This window comes from Euleptes europaea, chromosome 3, assembly GCF_029931775.1.
Source record: "Euleptes europaea isolate rEulEur1 chromosome 3, rEulEur1.hap1, whole genome shotgun sequence".
In the NCBI taxonomy this organism is placed as follows: Eukaryota; Metazoa; Chordata; class Lepidosauria; order Squamata; family Sphaerodactylidae; genus Euleptes; species Euleptes europaea.
In genome coordinates this window covers 92,702,548-92,716,019 of record NC_079314.1, presented here as the reverse complement: position 1 = coordinate 92,716,019, position 13,472 = coordinate 92,702,548, and the positions used below count along the sequence as shown (strand labels likewise).

At 43.5% G+C, this 13,472-nt stretch overlaps 1 protein-coding gene across 1 annotated transcript in view; it reads left to right on the top strand.

Moving 5' to 3' along the window:
• The first annotated feature begins 11,999 nt into the window (after positions 1 to 11,999).
• Positions 12,000 to 13,472, top strand: part of CYTH4 (cytohesin 4) — a 38,833-nt gene continuing 37,360 nt past the window's right edge. Inside the window, exon 1 of the mRNA XM_056846637.1 lies at positions 12,000 to 12,108. Coding sequence (XP_056702615.1) covers positions 12,090 to 12,108 — 19 coding nt within the window. The 5' untranslated portion in view covers positions 12,000 to 12,089. The remainder of the gene's footprint in view (positions 12,109 to 13,472) is intronic.

Here is a 13,472-nt window from a genome sequence, read left to right as displayed (position 1 = left end):
CAGGGTCAGCCCTGGTTAGTATTAGGATGTGAGACCACTGAGGAATACCAGAGTTGCTGTGCAGAGGAAGGCACTGGCAAACCACCTCTGTTAGTCTCTTGCCATGAAAACCCCCCCAAAAGGGGTCGCCATAAGTTGGCTGTGACTGGACTGAATTTTACACACACAAGGTGCTACTGGACTGGAATACAGCTGTTCTTTTTTTAACTTATGAAATTCAGCGCTGTTGCCCCATGCTGCTGCCAAATTTTGGTAGACAGGAGCAGAATGGTGATACTGCCTGCAGTGGAACTGCATTCCGATGGATCATGGAGGTACCAAAATCTGGAAGCTTCCTCCTACAGTTTCAACAAAACAGCAAACACCAATGGTTGTGCCACCTATAGCGATGGAACCATGTTTCCTCACTAGATGGGGGTGGCATATTCCAAGGACATGATTTCCAGGAACTTCCTGCCAGGAAGCCTTTGTATTTTTACTGTCAATGAATTATAAGTATCACAAATGTATAACCTTACTAAAAAGAGTGTACTAGTTATCTTAAATTTCAGAAGCTTTTACCTACGTATAATGAACATCTTTCTTAAACATTAGCCCTAAGCGCCCGACTTTGCTGACAGTCATATTGGCTAAAAGTGGATTTTTTCCTGAATTACTTAAGTTGATATTTATCTCAAAAAAGGGGGAGGGTGAGAGGAGATTGCAGCAATATCACTTGGAAAGAGATGGGAGGAATACCAGCTGTTCCTGTTCTGAGAAGAAGCTTTTGTTCGTTACATGGAAATGTCACATGGGAAAAAAAATATTCTTAGATGGAGTGAATCAGTTCTTCAGGTGAGGAGATGCATGCATTGGCCCTGCCTTAGGTGTGCCAGGCCACCACCTGGTACTCTCAGAAACTTTGGGGGCGGAGCAAGGGGCAGGTGTGACGACAGCATCAGCTGAAACTCTGGAAACAGAATATCAGTCGACGTGCTAATGTCAAGTCTAGATTTTCACCTGGACATGACATCGCCACATTGGGCAATGTCATTTCTCCCCCTACCATAGGGTTGCCAGTTTCCAGGTGGAAAAGTAAGCGTACTGATGGAAGAAATTAGTAGCAAAAAGGAAAATATATCAGCAACGCAGACCGCAATGATATGCTAAATACCTTTATAGAATATAGAACATATATACAACTTCACTTACCTTTCCCGCAACAAAGTGCGTCGTCACAAAGTGCATCTCCAGGCTGTTAGCACTCGCTCACAGCAGCGTAGTGTAACAGGATCTCTGCTACACTTGCCTTTCTTGCTACAAAGTGCATCTTCTAGTGGGATCACAGCTATACTTGCCTTTTCTGCTATAAAGTGCATCTTCAAGTGGCTCTGCACTTGAGAACTGAGCGCCAGTCGGGAGTTTCTCCACCTCTGCACGGGGCATGAATTTCATCTAGTCATCGGCGGCGGCAGGCTCAGTCCCAGAAAGTTCTTAATGACTCTTGTTATAGAGTGTTTGTTTATTATTAGTTACAGCACAGCTAGTCTGGTGATTTATGATAAGACTGTATTTGGTGCATATATGTTCTGTATTCTGTAAAGGTATTTAGCATATCATTGTGGTCTGCATTGATGATATATTTTCCTTTTTGCTAGTAGTTTCCAGGTGGAGCCTGGAGATCTCCCAATATTACAAGTGATCTCCAGACAATAGAGGTTAGTTCCCCTGGAGAAAATGGCTACTTTGGAGGCAGACTCTATGACATTATACCCTACTGAGGTCTCTCTTTCCCCCCCAAATCCTACCCTTCCCAGGCTCCAGCCCCAAAATCTCAAGGAATTTCTCAACCCAGAGCTGGCAGCTGTACCCTTCCACCACCATTGTTTCTCTCGCCAGCCTGTACACAAGGGCAGGTAGGAAGCCTGGACTGGCAGGAGAACCCAAAGAGAGTAAATGGTATGCCTGCCCCACCCTGGCTGTGCCCTACATGTATTCATAGGAGCTTTCTAGGCATGTATTGAGGTGAAACCTCCAGGCCTGGGATCAGTGAAACAAGCCAGTAGCTAGAAATGTTACGGGGGGTAGGTTTGCTGGCCTTCTGTCTTTGAGACTCATCGGGTGGGGCCTCATGATGGTGTGTGTGAGTGTGGTTGCCAGCTCCAGGTTGGAAAATAGCTGCAGATTTTGGGAGTGAAGCCTGAGGAGGGGGTGTTGGGGAGGGGAGGGACTTCAATGGGGTGCAATGCCATAGAGTCCACCTTCCAAAGCTGCCATTTTCTCCAACTGAACTGATCTCTGTCACCTGGAGATCATTTGTAATCCCAGGAGATCTCCAGCCACTACCTGGAGGTTGGCAGCTCCATGTGTGAGGTACATCAATGAGGTGGGACACGGGGATGTTACATTAACTAGCTGTATTAAATGTAGTACTTACACAGGGGATTTGTGTATAGTTACAATTATGTGGCTTTGAAGAGATGGATTATTTGTGTATGTAAAGTACCATCGAGTGACTGCTGACATATGGTGACCCTGTAGGGTTTTCAAGGCAAGAGACATTCAGAGGTGGTTTGCCATTGCCTGTCTCTGCGTAGCGACCCTGGACTTCCTCAGAGGTCTCCCATCCAAGGACTCACCAGCGGCTGACCCTGCTTAGCTTCCGAGATCGGGGTAGTAGCCTGGGCCTTCCAGGTCAGGGCATAGACTGTTTACCAGACTTTTAAAAAGAACATGGATGTTAACTGAGGTTTTAGTGCCATTTATTACCTCCCATATTCAATTGATGTGCAATAGTTACGCAAGCAGGCATGCACAGAAGTTTTAGAAGAAGCCGTCTGTCAATTCTGTGACACACTCAGCTATCTGGGGAAAGTAATTTGCCTATTATCACGTTATGAGTCCTTTGTTGATTTGCTTTGTAAATCAATATTATCACCTCAAGGTCTGTTGCAGGGCATAAGGCAGCATGTATGTGTATGTGTGGGACATTAAAAGCGGTTATGAAAGCTGAGAGGTGGGGGGATGGCGATGAATTAGCACCTCACAGTACAAGAGAAAGCAGAGTAACACCTTTCTAAGCCCATTAACTTCAATGGATGTCACTCTGCTTAGGATGGCACTGCTAATTACTAAACTGGGAGCTTCCTGAGCTATACCTGCCTGCAAATCACTCACCCGACAGACAGTAGAGAGACAACAGGGCTTCAAACTCCCTGGCTGTGATGATCCTCTGCAGTGCAGAACTTAAACCTTCCAGAGTGTTATGCCTCTTCAGTCCTTTAGGCAGATTTTGGAGGAGGTGACGTGAGGAAAAGAACCTGACAGTGATTATGTGCTGGTGATTGATAAGTTCTGCATTTGGTCAGAGGAGTACATTCTTTCACATAAGCAATCTACAGCAAAGTAGTTTGCAATTAATTATTAAATTCAGATACCAGGCTGAGTGAAGCAGCACATTTTCTGTTCCTCCCCCCTTCCGTGGCCCCACCTACTCCTGAGCCAAATCCCCCCTCCCATAAACAAGGGAGTCAAGCCCCAAACAATATAATTCTCACTTAAGTTCTTTGTCCAGTGCCCTCACTTATCATATAAAAGAGGAGAAAAACCAGGAAAGGGGCAGGGAGACAAGTTGAATGGACACAGCAGAAAACATTGAATTGAGTTAGGAAGGGGTTAATGGACTCTGCTCCAGTCATTTTGTGCTTGCCTTTCAGGGAGACCCAGACAAACCCTGCTTGCACGTATTCCCTTGTATCTCTGCAACAAAAATTTCTAGAAGCTTACTTTTAAAAATAAAAGATGGGCATTCAGAGGGGGGAATGACATGTTTCTGGAGGGCCATTTCCCCCCATTTCCCCCTATAGCTATAAGCCTGCTGTCTCTAGAAATGGCAGTATCATGACCTCTGTAATATGGTATGTATTCCTGGATGAACACTGATGAGAAAATCTGAGTCTGCCAAATCTTTTTTTGGAGCAGAATCAGCTTGTTCTCTCTGTCATGTAAGTCTACAAGAGAATTTAAGAGAAGGTTAGGGTTGGTCTGTTCTGTATTATGCAAGGAGGGAGTGTACATATTTCCTTCCAGTTGCTACTTCTCCTCTGTAAACAGACTTCCTGCTTATCAGGAACTAAATATGCAGTAGGCAGCGACAATAAAACTCTTGGAATAGGAGCCAGGATAAAGCTTCCTTAGCCATTAACAAGTTTTATACATTGGAAGTATATTGTGGGGGACTTCTGGTAGAGACGCTGATCTGAGCGCCACATTCCTCGGGAGCTCCCGAGGGACCCAAGAAGCGTCCAAATTTGGGGTGCAAACCTGCACCCCCCCAGGTTCCTAAGCAGTGGACTGGGAAGCAGGAATACCCCTGCAGCCTTGAAGAGCGGTTTGACCCCCATTTTTTCTGAGAGAACTTCAGGAAGACTCTCAGAAACACTGGGCGCGGTCCCACCAGCATTGAGGGGAAATACAACGCCACAAATGTTTCCTTGGCATTAGGCTCAGATCTCCTATTACCATCTAAGCAACTACATGGAAGCAAGAATACCTACTCTTCTAAAATCTGAGTAAGTTACAAAAACTCTTTAGTTTTACCTGGATTTGGAAGCTCTGAAGGATTGCTAAATACATCTATTAAATCCGCGTCTCACCACCTAATGTATAAATGACTCTTTGAAAACAAGAAAATATCTGATAAACTGGCAGGAACCTTATCAATTTGATCAAACAGGATCTGCTGAAAGATGCTGCAACTACCAATCAGACACTACGACGCAGAAAGGGGAGGGAGGAGGAGATTCCCCCTACCCCAGTGGTGACATCTTTCCGACTTAAGTAGGTCCTCCAGCCACGTTTTCCCTGGAAGCGACTTATCTTGGAGAACCGGAAGACAGTAAGAAACTCACTGCTCCGTAAGGCATCTAATACCATCGCAGTATCATCGATCATGGGACCAGAGTGTGTCTCCCTTGTGCAACTGGCAAATATCTCCCAAGTTCCTGGATACCAAGAGGAGGTAACGGAAGGACCACGATCTTGAAACTCCCTGTGTATACATTGTTTCCTGCAGTATCTCCGTGCTAGAGTGTCTTCAACTCAATGGTATTTTAATATTAAAGTACTACCCACAATAGAAGAATCCTGCCAACTATTTACAAACTCTTTTTTTATGGTGTATCTGTCTGGACTTTACCAACTAAGCTGTAACAGAATTTTTAAAAGTAGCAACCATGGAACATGCGTTCAATCAGCTGGATCAACTATTTGCTATGATAAACTCTCAACATCAATCTATAAACCAAAAATTGGACATTATCTTAGACGAACTTAAAGATATAAATAACTACAATGAAGCCAGATGTTGGAGCAGTGGACTTTTTAACTGAGAAGACAGCTGAAGAACAGAAAAATCCTATAAAGGAACTGGAAAGCCATGATAAACAACCAGAGGTTGTATACCTTCAAGAAGAGACTGCAATAGATCAGCTGGCCATAATGGATCTGAATATGAGAGACTTTGATTTCTGTCTTTGCAATCTGCCTGAAGAACTCTTCAATGCTGGCTTGAAGGACTTGAAGGGTGGAAAGGCTGGAATTACTGGGATCTCCCTCTATGACTTTGGGATGGAAGAAACTACAATGCAGATTTACTGTGAGAACCATATGTCTGCAGAGGGAATTTTACCAACAATCTCCAAGGATGCTTTTCGACGTTTAGTGTTAAAGAGGAAAAGCGGAAGACACTGGAAATTGCGGACAAAGGGACTGGTTAAAAGAGTTTAGATTCTTTGGAACAAAAAAGGAACTGGTTAAAAGGCTTAGCTTTGGAGAAAATGGAACAATCTATTATATCAATATATAGAAAGATAATTTGCAATTATGGGTGATTGGGAGACATGGAGGGTTTACAGAGAAATTGACTTTTAAAGGAGGCAATAAATGTTACCTAGTGTTCTAATCTATTTACTATTAATGAAATTTATTAATTTTCTTTCTATGTTAGTATTAATTAATTTTAATGAATATATTCAATGCTTTATCTTTAAAACTGCATGTGATTTAGTTTAATGAATAAAATTAAAAACATTAGGATTGGAATTACCTATACTAAAGAGTACATAGGTTTATCGATGGATGGAGGAAGATGTAGGGGAAGTTTTCTTTTTCTTTTCTTTTTCTTTTTATATTGAATATACTTTCAACAACAATATAACGTGTTCTTTTTTATAATTGTTATTATTTGTAGAAATGTATATATTTATTTGATTTAGAAAAACAATAAAAATGATTATAAAAAAAAGGAAGTGTATTGTGGGAAGCATGTTGAACTAACTAGACCAGGATGGGACCTCCCTGGCTCTATGGCACTTTCCCATTTGTGTAATATTTATTGCATTCACATAATATTTATTTGCAGTAAGGATGCAAATTATTATATTAGACAGCTATTGCTCAACTAAAGATATCTTAATCAATTGTATGTATTTTAGTCCTTTCATTGGTTAAACTTGCACAAATTCATTTATTTACTTACACTTGACTTGGTAGTCAAGGCAGATTTCAAAAATTAGAAAAACAGCACAATAAAGAAAAATGATATGAGACACACAATAAATAATGCAACAACAGGGTTGCAAAACTTAGGAAACAATGCAATGCTATGGTATTTGGGTTACCAAGAAACCTGGAGGAAAAATGCCCTGTTCCTTTAATAGAAACTCAGTGTATGGAAATAGGCAGGTAGCTTCACCCACCAATGGCATGGAGGGAAATCACATCACCTGGTAAATTAACATCCCATTAAACCTCTATTAATAGGGGTTACCAACTAGGGTTGTCAACCTCCTGGTGGCCCCTATAGAGCTCCCGCTATTACAATTGATCTCCAGATGACCAAGATCAGTTCCCCTGGAGAAAATGGGTGCCTTGGAGGGCAGACTTTATGACAATTGATGGTCCCTTCCCTCCCCAAACCTCACTCTTCCCAGGCTCCACCCCCAAAGTCTCCAGGTTTCCCCCAACCCAAAGCTGGCAACCCTGCTGCCAACTCTAGCTTGGGAAATTCCTGGAGCTTTGTGGGCAGAGCTTGGAGAGGGCAGGGAGGGAGCTCAGCAAGAATGTGATGCCCCAGAGTCTGCCCTCCGAAGCTGCTACCGCCTTCAAGGAAATGCTATAGTTTGGAGATCAGTTGTAATTCTGGGAGAACTCAAGGACACACCTTGAGGTTGGAACAGCTCCAAGTTAGAAAATACCTGGAGATTTTGGAGGGTGGAGCCTGAGGAGGGTGGGGTTTGGAGAGGAGAGGGACTTAGAGTCCATCCAATTGCCAAAGCAGCCATTTTCTCCAGGGGAACTGATCTCTGTCACCTGGAGATCCATTGTAACAGTGGGAGAGGGCAGGCCTCTTTCAAGGATGGTGTTTGCATGCCATCTGCAGTTTTTATGTATTGTTCTCAAATATTTTTTTGAAAAATTAACCTGCTTGCTAATTAATTGGCACACCTTTTTAGTAATCAAAATATTTTGAAAATTGATTAGTTGATCAAATGTTGCAGCTCTAGAATATGATATTGTATGTATTTTGTACAATGAATAACCACTAGTTTTCCAGCTGGGGGCGTTGTTGCTCTGGTTTCATCACCCTGTGTCAATGGAGATTCACAAAGATTGGTGCTGATTTTCAGCATTTCCTATTTCTGTTCTCTGCAGTTTGCGGAAGATAATAACAGGAAGTAGAAAAGGAATTCTTGATAGGCTGGTTCCACTTTGGGACACTTGACCATCTCTTGTGACTCATAGGAAACAAAGTTGATGATGTGTGTAACTTTGGGGGCTGGAAAGGAGGGGGAAAGAAAAGGGACAGAATCCACGGTATGTGAAATTTAGTGTAAAGCTTGTCAAGTCGTCAATCCATGGGAGGAGATGCTTCAACAACCCCTTGAAGTCTCTGGTCAGAGGGTTAATCATAGCTTAGGGTTGCCCGCTCTGGGTTGGGAAATTCCTGGAGATTTGGGGGTGGAGCCTGGAGAGGGGCAAGGTGTGGGGAGAGGAGGAACCTCAGTGGGGTATAATGCCAAAGCAGCCATTTTCTCCAGAAGAACTGATTTCTGGAGTCCAGATGTAATTCTTAGAGAATTCCTGACTCTGCCTGAATGTTGGCTACCCTAATTTACGCATATGTGAAGTAAACTACAGTTTAGGGAATCCAGGTTATGAGCAGCCCTGAAATAAAAACAATACTTAAATTTACTAAATTATCTCCCCTTCTTTGGGTAATGCTATATGTCCCATACACGTGACATATTTTAGGGCCTCAGTATGTCTTAATCCAGCTCTGGTCTTCATGAACTAGCCATTTCAGGTTAAGCTTGCCGGTTTTTCAGCTAGGTGCTGTAGCTATGTCTTTAATAGCAATTTAATAGGCAGACAATAATATAGGATACAAAGCTTCCTCTGTTGGTTTTTGCACATCAAACCTGTTATAAGCACCTGAGCTGGCCGGTACAATTTTCCTGGTCAGTTGGCAACCTCAATTCAGATTTTGTCTTGTCAGGCTTTCAACTTCCACACACTTACTTGGAAGTAAGTCCCAATAACATCTACAGCAGTTACTTCTGGGTAAACATGAAGTCACATACAATTGTTAATTATTTTTTAATCCGTTCCCTTTACAAACAGAGAGGGAATAAACCTGTTTAGGACTGGGCTGTAATTCGGATGCTTTTCTTGCAAATAGTAGAGATTGGTTGGTGTAGGGTTTCTTCTTCTAATATCCTGTCATTCTCAAGGTTGGCGCTGCAGTGTGGCTTTTAAGGTCACAGAGAGAGAGAATGTCCCCACGCATAGCTATAAGGCAAGCCTTCCAGATAGACTGAAGTTCCAGCACATCTCTAGAAGTTGAACATTGCTAGCTGGAGAAAGAAGGAGACAGAAAAGCTGCTTCTGACAGCCCTTGAGAGAACCCAAAGCCCTCTGCTCAAAACTTCCATGAGAGACAGAGCCATATACATTACCAGTGGAAAGGTCCCTCTCAGAACAGCAAGGTTGTAGTCCTGACCGCTTGTTCATCCTGTTTCACTACTGTTTCACTACTTAGGACCATTTCTCACAGAGTAAAAGTGTACATATACAATTCTTTATGTATATACCTGAAAACAAATGTGTGCATACAATCAACTCGTGGAGGATTGGTCTATCAATGGCTATCATGTTCAGAGGCAGTGTGGCCTTTTATGCTTGGCTGTTGCCCTCGCGGTCACCCCTCCGATGACTTCAGGTCTTTGTTGTGATTATGCCTGCCGTTTCCGACCGTCAGAGGTCATTTTGCTCTCCCCCTGCATTTCCCCACATTTTCCCCGTGTTTTCAAATTCGAGATAAAACAGTTCTCTGAAAACACAGGCAAAACACGGGTAAATGCAGGGGGAAAGCGAAGCAACCTCTGACAGTCAGAAAAAGCATGCATAATCAAAACAAAGACCTGAAGTTGTCGAAGGAGTGACTGCAAGGGAAACAGCCAATCATAAAAGGCCTGTGTCTCTGAATAGGAGCCAGCAAAAGAGGGCCTCCAGGAATTACCTGGAGATTTTGGGGGCGGAGCCTGAGGAAGGCAGGGTTTGGAGAGGGGAGGGACTTTGAGTCCAGTGGCCAAAGCAGCCATTTTCTCCAGGGAACTGATTTACATCACCTGGAAATCAGTTGTAATAGCGGGAGATCTCCAGCCACAACCTGGAGGTTGGCAACCCTACTCAGTGGTCAGGTAGATTCATAAGGCAGTCTTTCAGGTTCTCTGGTCGCCAGCTATAAGGGCTTCAAAGGTCAACACCAGCCTCTTGAACTGGACTCAGAAACACATTGGAGTGACATCATGGTCCCTATGACTCGCCTCACTCAACATACTGGCTGCAGAATTCTGCAGAACTGAAATTTCCGAGCGCTTGATGATACCAGCGGCACGCACCACACTAGCCAGGTCTTTTTTGTCCAGGAAAGGCACAGAGGAGTAACCAGTTGAAGCTGGCAACAGGCACTCCTTATGTGCTGATGTTCCATTTAGGAATGTGTATTGAGGAGCTGGGATTTGCTCTGTCTTCCTGCTTGTGAACCTATGGAGCTAAATGTGTGTGCTTCTGGATAAATGTGCGATATGTAGTGAATGGCCTTTTCCTATGCAAGATTAAGGGAGACACACAAGTATTACAAGGGATCAACATTATATGCTGGTTCCAAGATTGGGCCACCATGGGGGAGCCGGACAACACAACAGCTCACCACAGTTGCTATCGCAATTGCATTGCGGTCACCTATACAGAAGTCAGAGCAGCGTCAACTTGAGATCTTTCTTTCCCACGCCATCCTTTCTCCACAGCCCCTCTTTCTGTTTCCTGCCACATTGCTGGAGTAGAAGGGAGTTATTCATACAAGTACCGAGTTGCTTTAACTGGCAACGTGGAAAAATAGAGATCCGTGGCTGCATGCAGATAGCAACAATTTTCATTGTTCCTTCCATTGCAATGGAACATGCTAGTTTCCCCCACACTTCCCTTGCCCCAATCCCCTACTACTGTCTCCTTAATAAGAAGATGCTCTGGAGCTCCAAGTTTCCTCACTTCTTTCTCCCACAGCATGCTTAATAAAACTGTAGAACAGCTAAAGTTCCAATCCTAAGCTTTAGGACATAAGTAAGTATGTTTAGGATCGGGACCGTACCACTGGCCAAGCCACTACTTGGGCTAGCACAACGAGGAGGACACCAGCGCACTGTAGGGGTTCTGCTCGTTCCCAGGCACTGGCGGCACAGGAGGTGCCAGGCGTTGCCTCCTAGACCCATGCCACCACTGGACAACCTGGCCAGCAGCGGTGTGTCAGCCGGCAATGGATGTGCCATCTGTACTGATAATTTAGAGACATTCCCTTAGGTTTAACTGTGTTTGGCAGTTTGATGGCTTGCCCTAATTTCACATGATCTTAGTTGTAAGGTTTACAGTACAATCCTAAGAGTCATACCCAGGGCCGGTGCCCGTCATTTTTGTGCCCTGTGTGTGTGTGTGTGTGTAAAGTGCCGTCGCAGCCGATTTATGGTGACCCCTTTTGGGGGTTTTCATGGCAAGAGACTAGCAGAGGTGGTTTGCCAGTGCCTTCCTCTGCACAGCAACCCTGGTAATTCCTTGGTGGTCTCCCATCCAAGTACTAACCAGGGCTGACCCTGTTTAGCTTCTGAGAGCTGACGAGATCAGGCTAGCCTGGGCAATCCAGCCTGGGCCATTTTTGCGCCCTAGGCAAGGCTAACTACTTGTGCCCCCACCATCGCTAACCAATATTCAAAAACAGATGTCTTGTAGAAAAAATAAAAGCATAACACTTTTTTTATAAGGCGTTATAATTAATTATATTTCCATAGGACTGTTGTGGTACTTATCTTAAAATAAAAAAAATATAAATTGTCAGTTGCATTTTTCCCCAAGAAACTAATCTGTTTAAAACTGAGCCCCTCAGTCCAGTTCCGTGCCCCTCTGAGGTCTGAACCCTAGGCGACTGCCTAGTTCACCTAATAGTAGCACTGGCCCCGGTCATACCCTACTAAAGCCACAGTGGTCTTAAGAAGAGGTAACTTTGCTTCAAATGGCCCTGTATGAATGCTGTGTTAGATGGTTTAATTGCTCTTCATATTAAAAGTGGGTAAGCCATTCCTCATTCTGGTAGTCTTTATTAGCGGGCCCAGAGATAGCACACCTTCCTTGGGATGACAAAATACCTTGTACTGGCCCTGCTTAGGCTCACGGTGCATATCCTGAGGTTCAAGACCCTGCTCAATGAGAACAGAATGGCCCCTCTTGTCAATATGATTCGTGGCATTGTGGGTTTTCCAGGAAACACCTGAAGATCATTAATGCTCATCTTGCAATATGAGCAAATGGTTTCCTCTGTCAGTCAGAACAGATGAGGAAGAACCTGGAGGAAAGGGAGGAGTCACACAGGAGAGCAGATCTCTTGGGTTGCAGCCTGCTGTTTAGTAATGATTGCACTGAAGTCACTTTAATTCTGAAGAAGCAAAGGGGAAGAGAAACTGGCAGCTACACTACAGCTGGGGCCGTCTTGAGACTTCATCATGGATGTTTGTCCCACCAGTAAGTCTTCTTTTAAAGAAATTTTGGCTGTGTCTTTATGCTGTCTTCTTTGCATATGTGCTTGGAATCCAAAATGACTCTTCTGATAGGAGCACAATCAAGTTAAACAAAAGGATTAAGGGGCAGAGTAGAAAATGGGAGTTGCTCTCATTTTAGGGTGTGACATTAAGGTTTGTCAATCTTGTTTAGGCTTTTAAAAAGCTCTCAATGTCTCTAAAGAATCTGTGGCTTAAAAGGGAGAAAATCCAGCTCCTATACCATTATGACAGGGACCATTTTAGGCTACTCCACTAAATCTTAGGGGCTATACCACTTCTTTGGGAGTGTGCCCCACTGAAATATGTGGGACTTCTTTCTGAGTGAATGTTCATAGGTTTGTGAATGTATTTGCATTGGTATAATTTTCAGATAATGATGAATATGTTTTACATCTGTGAGAAGAAGGTAAAATTCTGCATGCTAGTGTTTCAGTGAAGTAAATGAGAAAAAAGGAAAATGTTAGAAAAAGGATAATCCAGAAAACTAGAATCGTGCAATTGTAATGTTTATTTGTGCTTCCTGTGTAGGAGTGCTTCTCAAAGCCACAATTTCTTGTTTTCATTTTAGAAGAGGAAATATTAACGTTTGGTCTTAGCAACCACTTTTAAAGTATCAAAAATTAGATGAGATGATAAAATTATTATGCAGCAGGGTTTCTTTTCCAGCCCGGCCAGAGGTCCCCCTCCCGCTCTTCATTTGAATGTATTGGTTTTGACCATAAGTCAGAAAGGAACTTCTGAAGAGAAACCAGAGTATAGGTCAGAAAGGTAAAATAGCAATCCTGATTTCATACACAGGAGACACAGTATCAAGATCTATTACATACCTAGCAGGTTTGACCTGTGCATCATTTGCTCCCAGAATAGGGTGACCAAACAAATGCAAAGAAAACCAGGGACACAACAGCTCTGTAGCAGAGTCTTTCATTATGTATGGTTTGGAGAGAGTGGACAGGGAGAAGCGTTTCTCTCTCTCTCATAATACTAGAACGTGGGGTCATCTGCTGAAGCTGGAGGGTGAGAGATTCAAAACTGATAAAAGGAAGTATTTCTTCACACAACACATAGTTAAATCATGGAACTCCCTGCCCCAGGATGTGGTGATGGCTGCCAGCTTGGAGGGCTTTAAGAGGGGAGGGGGCATGTTCATGGAGGAGAAGGGTATTCATGGCTACTAGTTAAAATGGATACTAGTCATGATGCATACCTATTCTCTCCAGGATCAGAGGAGCATGCCGAATATATTAGGTGCTGTGAAACACAGGCAGGATGGTGCTGCTGCAGTTATCTTGTTTGTGGGCTTTTTAGAGGCACCTGGTTGGCAAC